Source organism: Muntiacus reevesi, chromosome 2 (assembly GCF_963930625.1).
Source record: "Muntiacus reevesi chromosome 2, mMunRee1.1, whole genome shotgun sequence".
Classification (NCBI taxonomy): Eukaryota; Metazoa; Chordata; class Mammalia; order Artiodactyla; family Cervidae; genus Muntiacus; species Muntiacus reevesi.
The window spans coordinates 123,878,375-123,900,028 of NC_089250.1; the positions used below are offsets into that span (position 1 = coordinate 123,878,375).

The 21,654-nt window shown below is 51.6% G+C and overlaps 1 protein-coding gene across 4 annotated transcripts in view; it reads left to right on the forward strand.

The window, feature by feature from the left end:
* The first annotated feature begins 14,975 nt into the window (after nt 1-14,975).
* The window catches only part of CXCL12 (C-X-C motif chemokine ligand 12), a 28,136-nt gene continuing 21,457 nt past the window's right edge, over nt 14,976-21,654 (forward strand). For 3 of the 4 annotated variants that reach the window (XM_065922809.1, XM_065922810.1, XM_065922811.1), the window contains exons 1-3: nt 14,991-15,179; nt 19,174-19,291; nt 21,368-21,454. In XM_065922809.1, coding sequence (XP_065778881.1) covers nt 15,119-15,179; nt 19,174-19,291; nt 21,368-21,454 — 266 coding nt within the window. In that variant the 5' untranslated portion in view covers nt 14,991-15,118. Of the gene's footprint in view, nt 15,180-19,173; nt 19,292-21,367; nt 21,455-21,654 lie in introns of all 4 variants that reach the window. The other variant, XM_065922808.1, reaches the window with a different exon arrangement.

The window sequence follows — 21,654 nt, forward strand, 5'->3', positions numbered from 1 at the left end:
CCCCCTTTTAAAGCAGCCCTCGCTCTGCTGGCCTTGGTGGTTACAGAGTTTGCCATGTTTATGGTCTGGCCCCAGGCTCCTTATTAATAGGCCTTGAGAAGAGGGTGTGGAATGCATTGGCGCCTTTCGTTGTGCTTTTCTTGGGGGAAGAAACAAATAGAAATATCTACCTTGAAGCACGCCTGGGCTCTGCCTTCCTTGAAGGAAAAGAGCTCCCCAGGCCGCATTGAGGAGGAGGAACTTCAGGCACCTATGATGCCTCTGAGCTCTTGATGTTTGCAGATCAATGGGAAGAAGGAGTGGGCTTGCTGAGATCTTTGTAACAGGGAACTCAGGTCCTTCCATTGCTGGGCCCACCAGGATTAATTAAAAAAAAAAATGTTTGGGGGCTCAACTCCCTCTATTTTGACAGCTCTCCTGGTCAAATCTGCCCACACGGGCCATCAGGAGACTTGGGGTCAGATCCCCAGGCTTACTGACTTAGGACAGGTCACCTAATCTCTCTTCCCATCAATCTCTCAGTCCATTTATCAAGCGCTTCCTGGAACAGCCTCGCAGAAGGGTCCTTGGTGCTTTGCATCCACTGGGTATCAGGGTCCCAAGATCGGGAAAGCAGAGACTGAAGACCCCAGTGATTTTGAGGTCTAGCACACCTTCTGAGCTTCACATTCAGCCCCTAACTGCAGAAAACAACAGGCCGAGGACTATGTTAATGGAATGAGGAAATCAGTGTTCCTGTCACCCTCTGAGGCATTTGTAAATCAATAAAAAGCAAATAAACAGATGTACCCTTGTAAACTTGATGGAGCTGTGTTGTGACCAGATGAGAGAGTAAGAATTGTGACATCTTGAGGTGCAATGTGCACACCACATCACAGTTTACAAAGCACTTTCACATAAACTTATTCTTTGCAGCCAAAGGCTTTGGTCAACCCTATTTGCAAGTGCAGATGCTAGCATAGAGGCTCAGCACTGTGAAACTGCTGAAAGCGCTCAGCATTGTGAAAGTGACTTTCCCTAGAACACAGGAGAGTGTTGCCTGATAGAGACAGGCAGTGTGGCCCTCCCAGGCTTCAATCAGACAACCCAGATTTTAGTCCTGGCCACTCACCAGTTCTAGGGTTGGGCAAGTTATTTATGTCTCCTATGTCTGTATTTTTCCTAGGTTAACAAATGGCAATAAGATTGCCTGTTTATAGAATTCCTGTGTCAACTAAAAATCTGACATATATCTATTTCCCAGGCGCAGGATAGCATTTAGTAGATACTCACTAAAACTAAGTTCACCTCCTCACTTCTCTCACTACTGTGCTTCCTGAACTTCAGGTATTGCAAGGATATGACAGAGAGTAGTAACCAGAAGAGAATGGTCAATTCGTGCACTTGCTGGCACATCTGTCTGAATGCCAGTGATCCCCAGACCCAGCTCTTGGGCCGCCTGGGGTTGGTATCCTCCATGCTCTCCTTGTCTGGCACTCTCTCCTCTGAGCTCAGGATTAAGGGTCCTGTGCAGACCAAACCCCTCAAAGCACCCCTGTGAGTCCCTGCAATGCTGCTCCTCACCCACTCGGGATCTTGCCAGGCCATAGGACTCAGAGGAAGGGTTATTACTGCCTCAGACGACACGTCCTGAGTATCCTACTAGACTTTGAAAAAAAATCCAGCAGTAAGAAATAAAGAAGGAAAAAGCCAGCTCTAAGAATCTAGTGGAATTCCAAGCCCTGCCAACCCCCTGCTTCTAGCTCCTGCTAGTGCCCCATTCTGGGCCTGGCCTCATCTGTACCCCAGCAGCTGGGGAGGAAAGGGAATGGAGGGGAGTTAAGATGCAAGGAGCCTCCACCAGGATCGGACAGCAGCCACAAGCCCCAGATCTACGGCACCCCTGGCTGAACCGCTGGGGCTGGGCCGCCCGGGCTCTCTGGGGAGCACTCCCAGGCCTCCTCCGCCCTGCTCCTACCTCTTCCTGCTCAGGGGCCCACTGAGCCCCCCATCCTCACACCCACCCCAAGCCTCAGGACCAAGCCCAGACATGAAAGACTGGAGGGGGACTGCATCCACTTCTCTGGAGCAAATGCTCATTTTCCACTTTAAATATGCAAAGGGGGAGAGAACCTGAGATTTAATCTTCCCAGAGGCAGGTCCACCCTTCCTTTCCTCTGCCTATTTATGAGAAATAGTAAATTCCCCCTCCCCACTCTGAGTTTACTCAGTTGGGTTTTAGTCACTTGTGACTGTAAAAATTGGCTGATACAAGAACCCTTGCAGAAGGTTTGTAGACATTCTGTTCTTACAAGCTGGTGGAATTTTTATGTCCCTGCTGTTTCCATTATAAAATTTCTTAAAATTACACTTCATCTGAAACCAAGCCAAACCGCTACTCTGAAAGGTGACCCATGAAACTCCAATCAGGTGCCCTGAGATTTCAGAGGACTTGTCCACCTGGCTTGTCCAAACAGACCACCCACACCCAAGAGCCTCCTGCATGTGTGGGTTCTTATCATTGTCTAAGTCCAGCACCTTAACCGGTCAGGTCCTCTTCTAACAGAAAACTCTCCCTGAAAGACAGGGCTTCGCAAGGTAAGGGGTGGACTGTAGTAGAGGCTGTGATGTGTGATGGGCCACCACATCCCGTTTCTGACCTGAAGCACTTGTTTCTTCCAAATGCTGGGAGTGCCATCAGTTGAAGGCCACCCCATCAGAAACTGTCTTCTGCTGAGGGGAGCAGATTCAGCCACAGACATATCCTTCCTTGGGCCACAGCACCAGCAACACCAGGGTGGGAGCATGAGGGACACTTTTTTCAGCCAGGGCTCTTAACTGGAAACTTCTTAAGGCTATGTTCTTGGATGCATGCTTAGACCTGTCTGTCTCTTTGTGACAGCATGGGCTATAACCTGCCAGGCTCCTGTGTCCATGGGTTTCTCCAGGCAAGAATACTGGAGTGGGTTGCCATTTCCTCCTCCAGGGGATCTTCCTGACCCAAGGATTGAACCCACGTCTCCTGCATCTTCTGCATTGGCAGGTAGATTCTTTACTATCAAGCCACCTGTGAATCCTTTTAAAGCTACACCACCACTTAATGTCTTCCTCTGCTCAATCCTGCTTCCTTCCCTCCCCTTCCACAGGTTATCAACTCTGGGAGCACTCCAGAATAAATTCCCTGTGTATTAACATAGTACACAGATAAAGACATCGACTCTGATCCTATTAGTTCTGGGCTCAAATGTTTCTGGGGACTCCCTTTATCCTCCAGAGTTCTGCAGAAATCCCAGTCATGGTTTGATGAGGCCACTCATGGGGTTCAGATCATCCTGGGTGTCAGGGATGGATGGGCTGGACTCAGATGGCTGAGAAGATGTCTGGAGAGGAAAACAGCAATGTGAAGCTGTAGGTGGCAGGACAGGAGAGCATTCTGGCTCCTGGTCAAGCCCCCTGAGGAGGTCTGAGACGGTTGAAGATGGACTGTGGGCACATGGGAGCTCTGTGGGGTGGAGTGTGGTGCAGTGGACACACAGGGGCTGCTGCAGCTGGCCCAGAGAGGAGCATTGCCTTCACCTCGGCAGCTGGAGCTGGTAGGCTGACTCAGTGAACCCACGGTGGCTTTTAGGTCAGTCCCAGCAGTAGGGCCAATGTCAGTGTGTTCTCACATAGCTGTGTGGGCTGGACATGACATAACTGGCTGCAATCATATGCTCTGGGTGCAGGGGCTTTGTGAGGGCAGGGGCTCCAGTGAAAGGCGGGAGAGTGACTTTTCCTGCAGATGAAGCCCATTTGTGCCCACGGGCTGGAAAAGGTGGGAAAACGAGGTCTTTTTGACCTGGTCACAACCTGCCCTCCCTGTTTAGCCCTGTGATAACCCTCTCCACACCTGACACCGCTCTCCCCTCAGCACGCTCCCTGGTGCCCTCTGCATGCCCCCAGCATCCTCACCCTCTTTTTTGCGTCCCTAACCCTCTCCTTCCACCTGTCTCATCTTCAGTTTTTAGATCTTTTAATCTTCAGCACTTAGCTCAAAAACCCACTCCTTCATCCAACTTTTCAAATTTCCCCCACAATGTGCTTCTCCTCTGCCCTCACCCCTCCTCGTTGTAGCTCAAGACTCCAGGCCCATCTTGATGAGCTACCTCCTTCCTCCTGCCCCAAGAGGGTGTGTACAGCAAACGGGAAGGGAGAATCTGGGGTTTGTGGTTGAGTGTGAGTTCAGATCCCTTCTTTCCCATTTACTTGAGACCAACTCCCTGAGCCTGTTTCCTCGTCTGCAATGAGGGAAGAGCAAGAACGTGGAGGCGCCTGGTGAGGCCCAAGGACTCCTCCTCCAGGCAGCAGAGGGGTTCCGGCGAGTTTGGGTTGCTCACTCAGCTTCTGCCTGGAAGCCAAACCCTTGGGAATCAGCCTCCACCAGGCCCTCCAGTCTCTGCCTATGAAAGGGAGGGAGGAAGAAGAATCCAGGGGACACCAGGGGAGGAGTCACCCTCACCACTGCAGGGCAGGCTGGAAGCCAGGAATATTTGCAGGCAGTGCTGGGTGCCCAGGAGGGTGAGTCCTGCGCCCAGGTGTGACCATGGGGCTTGGAGGTGAGGCATTGCTGAGATGACAACTTGTTTGTTGTCATCTCGGTTTGTTGGTCACTCGGGGAAAGCAACTCAGGGTCATGCAGAGAGTGGGGAGACAGGACAGGAGGCTGTTGAGTGCCCAGGGACAAGAGTAGAGGTGCCTGTCCAGATTCTTTCCCCAAATGGATCCCAGGAGGCAGGGGGCTTATTGGGCAGGAACACAGCGCCTTCGTGGCTGCTGGCTAGCCTTCTCACCATTAACTCACCCTCCCTGAGCCGACCTGCCAGGGGTGGAAAGTGTGGGGCTCACACCCATGCTAAGCTGCAAAGCATCCCAATCTGCAGCTACCTGAGCCAAATGGGTTCTGTCCAAGGTGCCTGGGTGTTGGGTGGAGACTCCGGCTGCCTGCCTGAAGTGTTGAGTACATCTCTTCCCTCCTCCGCTGTGATCTGAGTTGAACTCAGCCTTGGCTGAGCAGTTCACAGGGTCCTAGAGTAGACATTGCAGGTGGGGCTGGGAAGGTGGACGGGGCCAGGTTAGGGAGGTTAAGGATCTTTCCTGGGACACGCTGGGTCATGCCACCTACTGGTGCCCCTCCTCATTGGGCACAGACTAAGGGGAGCCTGAAGTGGGCAACGGGCCACAGAGAAGCCAGACAGGTAATTCTCCATCCAGCCCAGTTTCTGCCTTTATCTTATCTGCAAACTAAACACATCTACCATCTGGCAACCTGGAGAGGGGAGATGGAGGTCAAATTTTGCACACACAAAGCATTTCTGCCTAAATAAACAAGTTTTTTTTTCCCCCCCTCTTGGTTCAGGGTCATTTTCAGAACCGATCCAGCTGTTCTCAGCCCGGGCCACCTCCTGGCCCCAGAAGTACTCTGGGGTAAGGACACACCCGGGCTGGACACACCTGAATGAGAGGAGGGAAAAGGCGGGTATTAACTGTGGCCTGGGTGGAAATGCCTGCTCTTGTTCAGGGTGGAGGGTGGACAGGTGGGTGGCAGCCCACCCCAGCCTGGCCCTGCGCTCACTGCACTTCCTGGGATCCCAGAACTAGAGGCTTGCTCCAGAGAGGATGACTGACAGGTCCACATGGGCACCCTCTTCCTCCCACCAAGATGCCACTCCTGGGAAGTACCCTCTCTCCTGGGACCTGAGTACAGCTCTCTTTTCCCACCTTCCTTCTGTCTCCTTCCACTTCCCCCTCCCCTTACCCAATGCTGATGGGGAGTTGGCCTGGGTAAAGAGATCAATTTATCTTCACTCCCATCTCCTATCAGTTCCTAGGCTGCAGCTGGCTGGTTCTCCCAGAAACCATGATTGCCCAAATTCCAGGGCCTGGAGCTTGCAGAAAATAAGCTCCCACTTAAGAGCATGTTTAGGGACCAGGATGAAAGCAGCAAGGGGGCAGGGATGAGGGGTGGGAGCTTAAAACCTGTTTTTCTTGCTATCAGGTCTGACCCAGGGAGCAGATACCTGCCTGAGAAGCCTCCTGTTAGAACTGTGGTGGCGGTAGTGACTATGGGCAATGAATTGTTTTCCCAACATCTTGCTAAGGTCACATCTGCTAAAGCAGGTGCACCCTCACCCCTGCATGAGCTGTTTCTGCCCAACAGCACTTCCCAATCATCCTTAAAGGTTCTGCAGCTGAGAGCAGGGCACCCCCCGGGACCCTGCATCTCTACCCATCACCGGAGCGACCTCTCTCAAGTCTTTAGATCCTGGATTCATACCAAAGCAAAATAGGGATGAGAATCCCTAGTTTGGTGGGAGAGATAAATGGATGTGAGAACTGCCTCATAAAACAAGAGACGTAAACTGGGAAGATGTAAATAATATTACATTCTGGCCCTCCCTGCACATACAGAATGGAAGAGCGCCACTCTCCCAGCTTCTGTCTCCAGTGCAAGGGAAGAGCAGATCCCATCCCCTCTTCCAGCCCCAGTAACGACTCCTCTGTCCTAAGAAGCTGGTTCCTGGGCATGACCTTAGCTATGAGGATTTCAGATCTGCTAGAGCAGGGGTGAGGGACACCTCTTCGGGACTCCTTGAGTCCCCTGGGAAGGAGTCAGTGGGGTATGAAACAGGGGAGCCCATGGCCCACACTGGGGCTTCCAGCCAGCCTGGGCCTCTGAGACTCTGGAGACCTCATGGCAGGCATCAGATACAGACCAGACTTCATTCTGGTCTTCAAGGTCAGCTATGGTTAGATTTATTAAGCTGCATCCTCTTGGCTGTAGGGTAGAGCCTAACTGTGAGGCTTCAGACCCTACTGTACACCAGTCAGTGCTCCTGGAAAGGGACTTTAGGTTGGGGGAAGCTCATCTTCTAAGTCCAAAGTGACCAAAGGTGGGCACCTCCACACCCAGACTGGAGCATGATGGGAACACAGGGGCCATCGCAGGAGCTCTGGGCAGAGTCTGGTCTGCACTGTCAGCTCAGCAGGGGGTGGGTAGCCCCTTTACTCTCTGGGCATTAGTGGTTACACCCAAAGTCCGGGACAAGCATGCTTACTTACCCTTCCATGCTACTGTCAGAGGGCCATGTGACCCATCTCTGGAACTGCCAGGATCTGTCTGACTCTCATTTATACTGCAATTGTCACCACACAGACCTACAGGCTAAGTGCAGCCTCACAAGGCAGCTTGGTGCTTGGACCCTACGGTAGGACTCATGTTCTTATAAGTTTAAGTTTTGCTTTGACTTCAGACTTTAAGATCTGCGCGAAGTCTAGTGGGCTCTTTCTACCAAACCATGAGGTTGTTATACAGCTAAGACTGCCATCTCTGCATGATGGAACATCAGAAAAGCATGGGCCTTCTGAGCACACTGGGACAAAATACAGCTTTCGGTTAGGCAGACAAGTGGTTCTATGGGACCAGGTACAAACTAAAGCCATCCAGCTCTGCACATCCATCCAGGGTGTGCAGAGACCCTCACCCCACCTGGCCAGGACAGTACAATGGGCTTTTCTTGGCGTGTTCTGGGCGGGGGTGAGTGAATCCTACTGAGTTATGAGTGCTCAGGGTTGGAGCTTCCTGCTCAAAACCTCAACTGCAGTCAACTGGTAGACAGAATTATACCCGCACTGACCTGCGGAAGAAGCCACAGAAGTAAATATTGCCTCGGGTCAGAGCCCCTCCTGGAATCTCTGAACTTTGTTGAAAGCTGCCGAAGCAGGGGTAATACATCACCACCACCCGCCTCTGTTTACAACCGGGTAATGCCTTTTATGACTGCCTCTCTCTATCCTGAATATTTGTTTTATTGCCCCTGTAGGGAGATTTTTCCATTTGGCAAAAATCATCAGATGGTTTCAGTCATGTTAACAACTGCTCATTAAATGCAAAGGAGTAAACAGAGAAATAAAGGTTTGTTTCTTTGCTATTTTTTTTTGTTTGCTTTGCTTTTTTTTTTTTTTTTTTTTTGTAATTTATGGAAGGAAATCATGAGATGGGCAGTAAGGGTGAAGAGTACTCAGATGTTGTCCCTCCTTAGCTCCTGACTGGGTGGGAAGCCAGGAAGCCCTCCCTGCCTTTCACAGAGGTTACTCCTTTGGTGAGGAGAAAGCAAAGGTTTTGATCTGTATCAAGGTGAGGTCTTTCTGGGTGACCTCTAGGTTTCCGGCCTTTGATGCTTGATTCATCTTCCCCCATGGTCCAGAAAGCAGGAGGTGCATCTTTCTTTTCCTGGTGCAAAAGGCATCTCAGGGCTAGAGTAGTACCTGGAGAGAATAGGTGAGGTGTGGTTGAAGGGAAGAGACAGAAGGATGGATTGATGGGTGGATGGTTGGTTGAGTAGATAAATGGATGGATGGATAGATGGATGAGGGGACAAATGGGTGGATGTATTGGTGGGTGGATGATGAACAGATGAGTGGATGAGTGGGTGTATGGAGGAATGGATGGATGGATGGAAGGTTGGATTGCAGATTTACGGAGGAAGTGTAGCACCTCTTGGTGGCAAGCCTAGGGCTATGAGGCAAAACTTGGGTACTCCACAGAGACAAGGGGCACACCAGGGATCAGTCAACTTGGTTGCAAACATAGGAACTTCATTCCTGGAACCTAAGAAGAGAAAGGCTGCTAGAAGCTGGAAGCCAGTGAGGTGTCATGGATGAGACCCAAATTCCCAGTCAAGATCTTGGATCTGGCTTGTCTAAAAACAACACCGCCATCCCTAATTTACAAAGTTTAATTGATAAATTATTCCCAAAAAACAACAAAAATCTTTTAACGATCCATTTGTTTAATCTCCTCAGTCTGTTTCTGAGCAGTGGGGTGGGTGTTACATACCTTAGAAGTGCTGGCAAGTCTCCCCACCCAAGTCCATCTCCCACTTATATCCCCTGGACCTGGCTGCCAGTGCAGCCTGCCTTTGCACTCAGCCTTGTAAGGCTCTCTGGGCAGCCTCCATGTGCGGTCTTGTCCAGCACATCTGTGAAGAAAGACTTCAGACTCTGGCCACGAGGATGTAAGGTGGGGAAAGATGTTCAAGTCCTTTCTCTGAACAGGGAGGGCCGGTGGGTTGGGATCCTGGCTTCTCTGACTAGGGGACCAGCTGTGTGGGCAGTAGGCCCAGCTCCTCCTCCATGAACCATAGCAGCTCTTGACCTCTTCCTTCATCTGCAAATCCCTCTAGATAGGATACTGCCCATGTGATGCTCATTCCTGGGATGATGGCTCCTCCTCCTCCCCCATACACAGCTAAGGCCACCTGAAACACAGAAAAGGTGTCGGTAACTGGGCTTCACATACATCTTCAGACCATACATCACATACAGACCAGAGGAAGAGGAGGACTGGGGATGATGGAGAGAAGAGGCCTGAGGCATGAGCAGGATGATTTCTGGAAGATCAGAGTTGGGGTTAGCAAGTCATTAAACTATTCACAGCAGAAAGGAAAACAGAAAAGATCATTCCCATATTGCTTTAATGCACCACTTTCCAGCATAATAAAACTCTGTTGTAATAAAATTCAAGAAATCCCTTCACTGAGAAAGTGGATGATTTCAGAACTTGCCTTCCCAATACTCTTCCCACCCTCTGCCCACATGTCCTCAATTCCCAGGCAGGGAGCCCGCCAAAGAGGGGCTTCATGGTACTGGGAAGAGTGTAGACTCTCGAGCCGGGTTACCAGACTCAACAAATAAAAATCCTGCACACCTAGTTAAACTTGAATTTCAGATGAACAAGGAATAATTCTTTTTAGTGTAAGTATGTCCCATGCAATATTTGGAACATATTTATACTAAACAAAAAGAGACATTTATCTGAAATTCAAATTTAATGGGGTGTCCTATAGTTTATGTGACAAACCCACCCTTCTATCCTTCACCAAGAACAGACCCTCCAGAGTCAGGCAGAGTTGATTTGAATCCTGGCTTTGCCAAAGAGTAGCTATGTGACCTTAGTTCCTGAATCTTGGGAATGGAGGTTGACATTGAACCTGCCTCATAAGGAGATGTGAGGATAAAGGTAACAACATTGAGCAACTCCTCTGTAAGCATTGTTTATCCCCCAGGGCTCACACTTCCTATCATCCAGTGGTTTATGGTAGAGGTTAGGGTACACTCCAGTCCCAGAAACTTCATGGAGCTCCAGATGCTGAGCCCTGTCTGCCCAGAGGCCACCCTTGGACACAGGAAGAAGAGGGGAAGCATTAGGATCAGCAGAGCAAATCTGGACTCGACTCCACTGATTTGGGCAATGGATGCAGGCAGAGTTGTGTTGGCGTGTGTGGGCTGGGGGCATGCAGATGTCCCAGAAAATACCACCTCTGCTTTAGGAGTGTTCATCGAGGGAGAGTCTGGGTCCAGCGCCTCCCACAGGAGATCTGACTCACAGGAGGTGCACCCTCACCTAGGGTGAGCCCTGCTCGCATGTGAATCCCAAAGCCCGCCAGGATCCAGCACTGAATGAACTCCCGCCCCATACAGGAGCCTGCCTCAGCCTCCCTGGGTCCTTCCCTCTGGGATGGACTGGGGCTCCTGGAACTGGCTCCTGAGGCCAATTTAGGGTCCAGTCAAGGAAAAAAGAGTCAGCCTGACAGATTCTGAGTGTGGGCTTTGGGTATAGGACTATAAGAGGTTTCCCTAGACACCTGTCATGAAAGTGACCTCCACCCCCACATGCGCTGATGTTCCAGAACCCAGAGACATGGGTCCAGAGAGTTGGGCCTTTGTCTTTGTCCAGCTCTGCCAGGCTGGCCAAGGCCTTGAACTGCTCTGAACTTTAGCCTCCTGTCTACAAAACTGAGGTATTAGGGTTTCTTCTGCAGGTGTCGTCTTTGTAAGAACCAAATGTGACAAATGCAGAGAACCAAACTGAAGTCCTGTGTAAATATCTTCCGAGGGCCTTCTCTGTGCCAAGTGCTTTCTTCCACACCTAGTAAATCCCAAAGCCAACGGGAGGGTTAATAGACCCATTCCACAGATGACAGCAGGCTCTGAAGCTTTGTCTTTTTTCCCTGGTCTGCTGGTTCGCAGAGTGGGACACATCCTGGTGAACCCCAATGCTAGATGTCAGTGATGGAAGAGCGGGGCGGGGGTGGGGTGCAGCACATGCAGTTGTCCCCTGGCTGAGCCCCTCAGGCCCACACTCAGAGATGTGTGAAGGGCGACTCATGACTGAAGCGGGAGGGCTATGGGTCTCCAGGGTCAGAGTTTGGGATCTCATCTATTGCCAACCTGAGTGAGCACTCCTGGGTGAGCACCTCTGGCCTTGTCTGGATGGCAAGAGTGAAGATGCCATATCTCCCTTGTATGATTTGGTTTTACCACTTTAAGACCAAACAGTTTGTTTTTAAAAAGGGGGGGGGGGAGTATCAAGTAATTTTAAAATGTTCTTTATTTATTTTCAAACTTCAGATCTTTTTGTATCACTGATGTTTTGCTCTTTCCCCAACCACCTATACCATTGAATGCTTTGTTAGTTTAAATCTATTTATTTTTAAAAACTTAAATCATATATTTTAAAATGAAATGTCTTGAGCAATATCTTAAATGCCTGCTTTAAGTTGCTAGCTATACTTTTTTCTTATCTCTTTAAAAAAATAAATATATAAATCCATGGTTTTCAAAATAATGTTTTCAGAGTACCACCTAAAGTCACCTTGATGGTTTCACACTGGGAAACAATGATTGGGTGCCAACCTTCAACCCTGTGCTAAGGTCCTCCTCCAAAATCCCCGCCACTGAATTCTGAACGTATGAACAGCCCAGGCTGGGCAGAGAGCCACAGAGAGGCTCTAGACCCACCAGGGGTCCAGAGTCCATAGTCTTGGAGATATATCTGTCTGTTAACTCAACAGCCAGACCTCTGCCTCTTTCTAACCTTGAACTCCTCTTGACGGAGGTGTCCTTGAGGAGCTGCAGCTCTGAGTGCTGAGTGTGCGTGAGATCTCACAGGGAAGGTGGCATTGCTTTGGGCCTTGATAGGAAACCGAGTTTCCCGGCAGAGAAAGAAAGTGGAGCCTTTTATGCAGGGATAGTGTCATAAGCAAAGGACAGAGAAAGGGTGGTGTGCCCTGCTGCCTTGAATTTGGGAGGGGTCCCTGGGACAGAGCACAGAGCCCAGGTTAAAAGGGTAGACAGTCCGATGTCCCTGGTCCCCGGAGTGTTGACTTGCACCGAGTTTTAAATTTAAATAGCTTGCCAACTTATAAACTGTGGATTACAGGATTTTACAGATCCTTGGCTTCCCTATTTAAAATTAACTCACTCCCCTTTCTTCTGGTCCACTTTTTTACTTAAAGATTTTCTACCACTTGATGATTTTCCAGTAGTCATATATGGATGTGAGAGTTGGATGGTGAAGAAAGCTGAGTGCAGAAGAATTGATGCTTTTGAACTGTGGTATTGGAGAAGTCCCTTGGACTGCAAGAAGATCCAACCAGTCCATCCTAAAGGAGATCAGTCCCGGGTGTTCATTGGAAGGACTGATGTTTGAAGCTGAAACTCCAATACTTTGGCCACCTCATGCGAAGAGTTGACTCATTGGGAAAGACCCTAATGCTGGGAAGGATTGGGGGCAGGAGGAGAAGGGGACGACAGAGGATGAGATGGCTGGATGGCATCACCGACTTGATGGACATGGGTTTGGGTGGACTCTGGGAGTTGGTGATGGACAGGGAGGCCTGGCGTGCTTCGATTCATGGGATCGCAAAGAGTCGGACACGACTGAGCGACTAAACTGAACTGAACTGATGATTTTCTATAGGTAATGCGCTTAGTTCCTTACCTGTACTGCGCGTTTTCTCTCCCCCACCTCCCAGGATGTAAACTCCAGGAGGACAGGGGTTTGGGTTGTTTCGTTTGTTTGCTTGTTTGTACCTCCTTTACTAACACATTTCAAACACTTATTCGTGTCTGGAACGTAACAGGTGCTCAGGAAGAACTGCAATGAATTAATAGAGGAAGTGAAGGGTCAATGATGTCTGTCCACACTGATGTCCGTTCTGGGATAGCGGGAAGCGGCCAGACAGAAGGCCCTGGTTTCCCACCAGTCCACGCAGATCCCTCCCAGTTACTCCCTTAAACTCTGGGAGCAGCTATTGATTTTGTGACAAAAAGAAACAAGCAAGAGGTTTTAACATTGGCTTTGACCGGTCTTGCAGGTAAAACTCCACCCGCGCATCTCTCGCCGGGCTCTAGGCTCCACGATGTGCCGCCTAAGTCCCCGCCGCCCAATTAAGACTGAACCTTGCAGCTTTACCAATCTGCTCAGGCATCTGGGGCTGGCCGAGACTTGGTCCCCTCGGACCCCAGGGGCATCGGGGAGGGGTAGAAGGGGAAATGAGAGACTTCGTCACCAGAGGGCGCCCGAGCTCGGCCGCTGCGCTCTAGCTTGCTCGCATCGGCTAGGACTCGGGAATTTGGAGATTATCTGCTTCAGCTTTCCCGAGAGGAGGCGATGCCGGCCGGGGGATGCCCGAGGACTGTATTACCCATTGGATTGGTAATTCTTTAAGGGCAGAGATCAAGTCAGTGAGATTCCCGGCTCAACGCCCAGTACCCCGAAGTGAGCTCGGCCGGGAGTGAATGAATGAATGAATGAATGAACACGGATTCACAAGGCATCAAATTGGGCGCGACAGTAGTTTGGAAAAACAAAACAGAAGACACCCATCCCCACGACTGGAATCCCGGAGCTCTCGCTGTTTCTTGCTGATTGCCCCTTCCCTTGGCCCCCCGTTTGAGCAATTGAGCCCAGACCCGGCAGGCCCCGCCCACTCCCCCAAGGCCAGAGATTCGGGACTCCAGAGACTTGTCCCCACCGAGCAAGCGCCCCTTGGATGGACGCGGGGACAGAATCCACTCCACTGTCAGGTTACGAGGGAAAGAACAGAGGGAGGTGGCCGGAGAGGCTTGTGATCACTAGAGAGGATCCAAAGGGCACTCTTCTCAGCCCCGCGCCTTCCAGACCGCCCGCTTGCACCCCTGTCCACTTGGGGACCTTCTCCTGTGTCCAGGCTGGGGCGCAGCAGCCTGCTGGGAGGGCTGGCACCGCCGAGGGACGAGCCTACTGGTATAGTCTCTAAACCAAAAGACCATCTCCAGGAGCACCGTCCTGGGTGTGGGGAGGAGAGCAGAGTTCTCTCCTTGTTTCGGGTGGTAAGGACATCCGATGGGACGAGGGAGAAAATACTGAAGTGCAAACAGCTTACATTTCTTGAGTACTGTCTATGTGTCAGACTGAATGCTGAGCACTTCGCGGTGGTCTCAAGTCAATTCCCATAGTTCCCCTTCGCAGGGTGGGAAGTAACCCATTTCTCAGTTGAAGAGCAGGTGCAAAGCGCTGAATAAATGCGTGGTTACTAAAAGCCTCCGGGGCGAACTGGCATTATTTCCTTTTGACGGCACGATATTCTATTTTAAAGATTCAATCTCACACTTGAGAAAAGGGAGACTTGGCTAATACATAAGTGATAGCTTTTGCTTGGAATCAGAGAAGCTCTGATGCAAAGACCAGTTTGGTGTCCTTGGTTCCAGTTTACCCGGCCGCAGTGCAGCAAGCCGAGGTCGGTGGTCACTTCCAGGTCCTGCACTCCCCAAATAGGACGCTATTAGCTTACTCAGGCTGCCACTGGCCTAGCTGGCCCTTACCTCTGGGACCGACCTGTTTGTTTTCCCTTGGTTCTCATTCAGTTCTAGCCTCTGGGACTCAATCTCTCCATCTGCATAATGGGAACAGTTACCAGCCCTGTCCCCACCCGTCCCTGGGCCCCGGCTTCCTCGCTTCAGGTCACATTTCCAAAGCAGGGCCCAGTGCAACTGAGAGGTCAAAAGCTGGAGCTCGCCGCAGTCCCAGGAGCATCCAGCGCTGGGGCAGGAGTGAGAAAGGAGGGGACGGGGGAGCGGCCGGCTGGGAGGGGACTCCGGTCCAAGCCCCCTGCCACAGCCCGGATTCAGCTCCAGGCCCGCCCCTCGCCGCGCGCCCGCCCCGCCCCGCTCTCGCCTCTAAAGTGCCGGGCGCGCGCCTCTTGCTGCCGCACTTTCACTCTCCTCCGCCTCATCCCCTCTGTGTCCGGCCTCCGTCCGCCCGCCGCCGGCTAGTGCCATGGATGCCAAGGTCTTCGTGGTGCTGGCCCTCGTGCTGACTGCGCTGTGCCTCAGCGACGGTGAGTGCGCCCAGCGACCGAGGCGTGGGCAGGCGCTGGGCTCCGGGCTCGGTGCGGGGCCCCGGCTCTTCTGCCTCAGCCCGAGCCGTCCCGAGCGAGCCCAACTCTAGCCGCTTTGCACCCCGGAGGTTGAGGCAGCCCACTTCGCGGGGCGCACTCCCTCGGCGTGCGGTGCTCGAAGTCCCCCGCCTGGCGCTCCCAGCTCTGAGGCTTCGCACTCTGCTACAGGGCTCGGGTTCCGGGACCCGGGAGCAGTCGGGCGACCTCGGGCGGGCTGCAGAGCGAGATCGCTCAGGATAGTTGGGTGCGAGCGCGCCCTGGGCGCTTTCGGAGTCGGCTAGGGAGGGCGCAGAGATGTGGAGCTTAACCGGGAACCGCGGGTCCCTGGCCCTTGACCACCCACTTCCCAGATTAGTGCCTTCTCTAGCGCAGTTGAGTTTCCAGAGGCGAATGGGCTCCGAGGCCCCGCAGCGCATCGCAGACAGGCGATCTGCGGTTCATGTTGGAAAGAGCGCTTTGCAAAGCCTGTCTGGCACTGCGACTTGTTTGTGGTGGCGATTCGATTCGGTCAGCTGCGCGGCGTCCCATTCACGCGAGACCTACCCTCTCTCTGCACCCACCTAAGTGGGGCTCCGCGGGCGTCTCGTTCCGAGCAGCTGTCGGGTTTGAGCCAAACGCCTGGCTGCGCTTCCGTACCCGTAGTGCGGTCCGCAGCCACGCGGCGAAGCTGGACGCACATCCAGCCAGTGCCTTCCCTGCCTCTTTCTGGGGTCACCCAAGAGAGACCCAGGCGCCATCCGGGTCATGCATGCTTCTACCCAGCCCCCCAAGCACACCTGCAGACAGGCGCCTTTGTCACCAGCCGACTGAGCTCTCTACTTCGAAGTGAGCTGAGCGCTGCTGCAAAATTCAATCTCCAAGGCCTTAGGCCACGGGGAAAGGTGGTGTCCCATTTCACTGTGAGAGGGAGAGAGCATTTTTTCCTTTTGAGGCTTAAGAGAAAACTCACTGTCCTGTTACAGGACACCACTGCTGCAAACCAAAATAAACCGTTGCCTCTGAACACACAAAACAAAACCATGTCAGCCTGGTCAGGCCCTGCTGAGAGTTCTTGGCTGTGAAGTTTCTAACCAATCCTGCAGAGGGTTGAAGGACACTGAGGGCTCCCTGCAGCTGAGGTCTGTTTGGGGGCTCAGACCCTGGAGCAGTCAGCTGGGTTCCCACAGAAGACCACAGGCTGCATTCTCCATGGCTAGTGAATGACCACCTGGGAAGTGTTCCTTAAAAGTGTAGCAAGTTGCTGGTCAAAGTTACAGTGGGACTGCCCCCAAAGGGACTTTAGATTGTTGTTGTGTTTTTTTTCTGTAAGGTGAAAAAGTAACTAGCCTTTTCTTTACACAGTCCTGGCCCCAGGTCGTGGGGAACGCTCTGGTTTGAGCATGTTAACAATTGAGTGATTGGGCGAAAGTGGAGGTGTTACCATCCAGCTGTTGGAGGAGGAAATGGTGCTTCCTCTGGCTGCCACCTCCCCTGGGGAACTGCAGAAATGACTGGAATGCAGGGACCTAGGTCTTGGAGTCCTGGGCTCAGCTGACCCTGGGGAACACAGAAGGTGTGGGGTCCTCGTTCACAGGTTCCTCCTAACTCTGGGAAGTGTTGGTTGCTTGCCCATCTGAGTTGCCCTCTTGGCAGTTGAATGGCCAGGTCAGGATGGTCATGATTTCCTTGAATGCATAGGTCAGGAGGCACTTTGTGACCACCGAGAGGCTGGGTGCTCCCACTGAGTCCCCATGTTCAGGCTCTGACATTCTGGCTTCTATCCTCCTTCCACTGGTTGACCTCAACCACAAAGCTGGGTCCCTGAATGCCCTGGGCTTCTAGGGGTTAAAGCCAGGCTGGGTCCCAGTCCCAGGCCTGGTTGGGGGGCTAACTCCGGGGCTCTTGTCTCTGCATTAGTGTGGAAGGACTGCTGCCGAGCAGAGCCCAGTTCACCAGATGCCAACTTCACCAGAAGCCAAGTTCACCCCAATCCTGGGTAACATCTGGGCCAGTCAGACCTCTTGCCTGCACATATGCAAACCAGTTGGAAAAGTTAGTAATATTGGTAAAAAGCTGGCAGGAAGGTCACCAGATGGACACAGCACCTAGCTCTCTTGGTAAGAACGCTTGGGGCTCTGTCACTTTAAAAAACCTGTTGAAATTCTCCACTTGATAGGCAGGCAACTGGGTCCTGGGAGCAAGAATGAAAAATTGCCTTTGATGGAAATGGATGATCCCAGGGGGTTGGAGAGGGGCGAAGAGAAAAAGAGAAAGCTTGTGTTTTGAGTTCAGATTGGGCTCTGATTTCTGGCCTGATCTCACTGCTTGGTTGATGGAGTTCAAGCCGCGTCTGGGGGACAGGGGCGAGGAGCAGCCCCCAGCATCCACAGCATCGCCCCAGCAGCTGTCACGCTATGCACCTTCCAGCTTGACGTGCTGGGATTGGGACCAATCCTGCCTCACCACTGGGACCCACAGTCTGGTTCTGCTCAGTTGGGACCTGGTCGCAGGACACTCAATAGGGGGACTTTGACTCTTCCTTCACTCAGGCAGCCCAGCCCCCAGCTCCGGGCCACTTTCCCAGGTGCTCTGGTTACAGAGCGCGGCAGACTTGTGCAGGAACCTGGTGCAGTTGCTAAAAGCCCAGCCCCAGCAGCGCCTTTCTGGAGTCAGCCCAGGTGTAAACCTGAAGGCTGCTCCAGGCTCCCTAAGCGCCACAGTCACCCAGCGCCTGGAAACCAGGCTTTCTTCCTGGTTTTCAGGGAGTCGAGTTTGATCTTGGGAGGGGCCAGGTGGTCTGCTTCTCCCTTGACTTGGTGGCCATGCCCTCTCTCAACTAAATTCGGCCTTTAGAAGAAGAAAAAAAAAAAAAATCCCTTGCTCATAAGCTTCCCCAGCTCTCTTGCCCCAAAACATGGAACTTTAGAACTATTAGGAGGCTTCTGGGAGCTCTGTAAACAGGCAAACTTAAAAAAAAAATCTCTGTACTAAATATTCTCAGACATACATTTAATCCCTGATGAAAGGATTCACAAATTCAAATAATTTGGGGGTATTAAGGGCTTGGATAAAATCTGCAGAAAATGCACACACAGACACACACACACAAAACCTAGGATCCACTCCTCCCAACCCTACCCGCCACCCGAAACCCTCCCCACCCCCCACTCCTGGGCTGGCAATTCTAGACTTACAGGGTGAGCTGTGGGTTCTGCAGGAGCCCTTTGCTAATTTACACTAATGAGTGTCAATTATGGCATTTTGCAAATTGGTGGATTGGCAAACAAAGATGGAATACAACCCAGGAGGTTGGAGCATCCTTGTGCCTCAGCCCTGCAAGTGCAGGGGAGAAGGTGGGCCCTTGCCTGCCCTCTGGGGATTTCCCAGGGAGGAAGCCAGTTGGGATTCTTTTGTGGTTTGCCCGAGCTTAAGGTAAATGTGAGGGGAGAGAAGACCGCAGGTGGGGGAGGGCAGCATTCCCAGGGATGCTGCAGTGGCTGGGGAGGAGGAGGAGAGAGCAAGCCTGGAGCCTCTTTCTTCCCTCTTATTTTTCCCTGAATGGGGAAGTCTTTCTCAATAGGCCCTGGAGGGGTTGATTTTGCAAAGAATAACTGGGAACCTCAGTGCCTTGGACTGAAACAGTCCTCTCCTGTAATTCATGCCCTTTTTTGAGACACCCTAGCAGGAGGCTTCTTATGTTAGCTTCCCTAACCCCCTAGGGTCTAGCCTCCTCAGGTCCTTCTGGCCTCTTGCCTTGTCGAAGCTGAGCCCAAGACCACTCAGAGTTCCCTGTGCCGCCCAAGGTGAAGGTCTCTGCCACAAGGCACCCATGACTCCTCCCGTCGCTCCCCAGCAAACCACCACCTGATCCCTCGGCTGCAGACTCAGACACCCTTGCATCCCCAAGGCCCAGCAGGAATATAACAAGCTGCCTTGTTCTCATTTCCCTCTCCAGCGAAACCGGTCAGCCTGAGCTACAGATGCCCTTGCCGATTCTTTGAGAGCCATGTCGCCAAAGCCAACGTCAAGCATCTCAAGATCCTCAACACTCCAAACTGCGCCCTTCAGATCGTGTAAGTCTCAACGTCATCCTCCAGAAATGGGCATAGTGACACCTCACCCGTAAACATGTTAAAGCTTCGGAAATGACACATGCCGAGTGTCTAACCTCGAACCTGGCATGACTAGCAGCAGCTGATATTACCACCAGGAAGGGGTTTCAGAAGCTGCTCTCAGCCCTGGTGCCCTAAAGCCTGGGTGCCTTGCTCCCACAGGTCCTTACCTCCTCTTTCCAAGCTCCCTCCCTTTAGTGTAAGAGATGGGAGCACATTCAGATGCGCCCCTTAGACTGGAGGAACATGAACTTCACCAAACTCTTTCTGCTGAAATACAGTAAATTAACCAGCCCCTTGCTAGTAATAGTTCTACCAATTTCAGGGCTTTGGTGCCCTCATTTAATCCTTTATTACACAGCACAAAATCACAAGACCCAAATGCAGCTGAAGCCATCATTAAACTGTTTGGTGAAACTCAAAATCACCAGCTCCCTTAACTACATTTTCTGAAACCCAACACACAAGGTTTTTGTTTTGCTGGTGTTGATGGCAGCTGCTAACATTTGATTTCATTCATGTGGGAAATGAGACACACCAAAATCACATATGCAGAAGACAAAGATCTTTCCTGGAGTGCAGGAGGCTGGGCCGAGTGCAAAAAGAAAGCCGCCGTGGTTGTCAATTGCTCAGACCTCCAGTGCCCACGTGTCCCCGTGCTCACTTGCAGTAAGCTTGGTGGGGGACACAACAGGTGGAACAAAAGCTACCTGATGACTTTCCACCCAATAGTTTTGATTTTTCTTTGTCTTTTTTTCCCTAGCCTTTCCTGCCTTGAATGTATTTGTCATTTACAGTTTTAGGGCACTAGAAGATGAATTTTTTTCTTTGCTTGTAATAAAATACTCTCTCATTTGAGAAGTATTTAATCAGATATTGAATTCAGTGAGGATGGGCCACTTTGCAGTGGAGATTTCCTGCCTGGAACTGCATCTCGAGTTGGAAGAAGCCAAATAGAGTCCTCAGGTCTGTTTGCACAAACACAACATTAAAAAACAGCAGACCCCAGAACTGGACCTCAGTCTACCTTGCTCTGAGACTGGCTCTCTGCACAGCTCATTGGCTCAACAGGCAGGCTATGTGAAGACTCCTGTGAGTGTCGCCAAGCCACTGTGCTGGCCTCAGGTGGCCTCATAGATGCCGAGTGGCTGGGGGGTGGTAGTGTCCTCAGGCTACTTGACATTACCTGATACCAGGGATTTATGGAGAGGGATCCAGAGATAAGTCCAGGCTCTCCTCCAGAAGTCTATAGGGAGGGAGGTTATGAATGGAGGTGATAGGGTGCAGACCAAACTTTCAGAGAATAAATGAGACCATGAACATTCAGTGAACTTGTAAATTCTCTCTGGAAACCATTTTCTGGCAAACTAGCTACACTTCCTCTCCCTCACCCCCTTCCCCATCCCTCCCACCAGTACACTGTCCCTCCCCCCACTACCCTCTCACCTCTCCCATCCCCCAGACTATTGCTCATACTTCTCTGTAGGTCTCCAGGCCCCCAGGCTTACTCTTAAGTCTATCTTACATGTACTGTCAAGGTGATCCATCAAAATAAAAATCGGCTTCTGCCACCCTCCAGTTCAAAGTCCCCATGGGTTCCCATCACAAACAAAATTGCAGATAAAGCCCCACTTCTTTGCTCCTTACACCTGGCCGCAGGCTTCTTCAGTGTCCTGTCTCTCTAATTCCTCCACATCCTCTCTGCACTGTCAACCCCCTGGGGTATTTGCTCCTACTTTTCTTTCCCCCTTTACTTGCGCACTCCTACTTATCCTTCAAAAGTCAGCTCAAATGTTCTGTGTGTGAATTCTCTCTGGACTCCTTAAAGACTTTCCTTCTCTTCCCAGTATCTCTGGGGGTGAAACCTGCAACATGGCTAGCTTCATCTCCCTAGCACATCTAGGGTTCCTTCCAAGCCTGAGCCAGCTGGGAGGCCCCAGTCGGGTCCAAACCTGGGTATCAGATGAGCAGTGGCCCAGGACACAGCCGTGCCCCCTTCCGTTCTGTTGCACACTGTCGCCTCTTCTGTTTTGACAGGGCAAGGCTGAAGAACAACAATAGGCAAGTGTGCATTGACCCGAAACTGAAGTGGATTCAGGAATACCTGGACAAAGCTTTAAACAAGTAAGCACAACCACCAAAAAGGACTTTCCACTAGATCCACCTGAGGAAAGCTAAATCTGAATGAGATGAAAGGGCAAAGGTATGGGGGGAAGAAGGGCTGAATGGTGAGGACCAGGTATGCCTGGGGGGCAGTGCGTTGACCTGGGGATGGACGTGAGGTTTGCCCAGTATGTAGACAACTGCATTTATAGCACATGGTA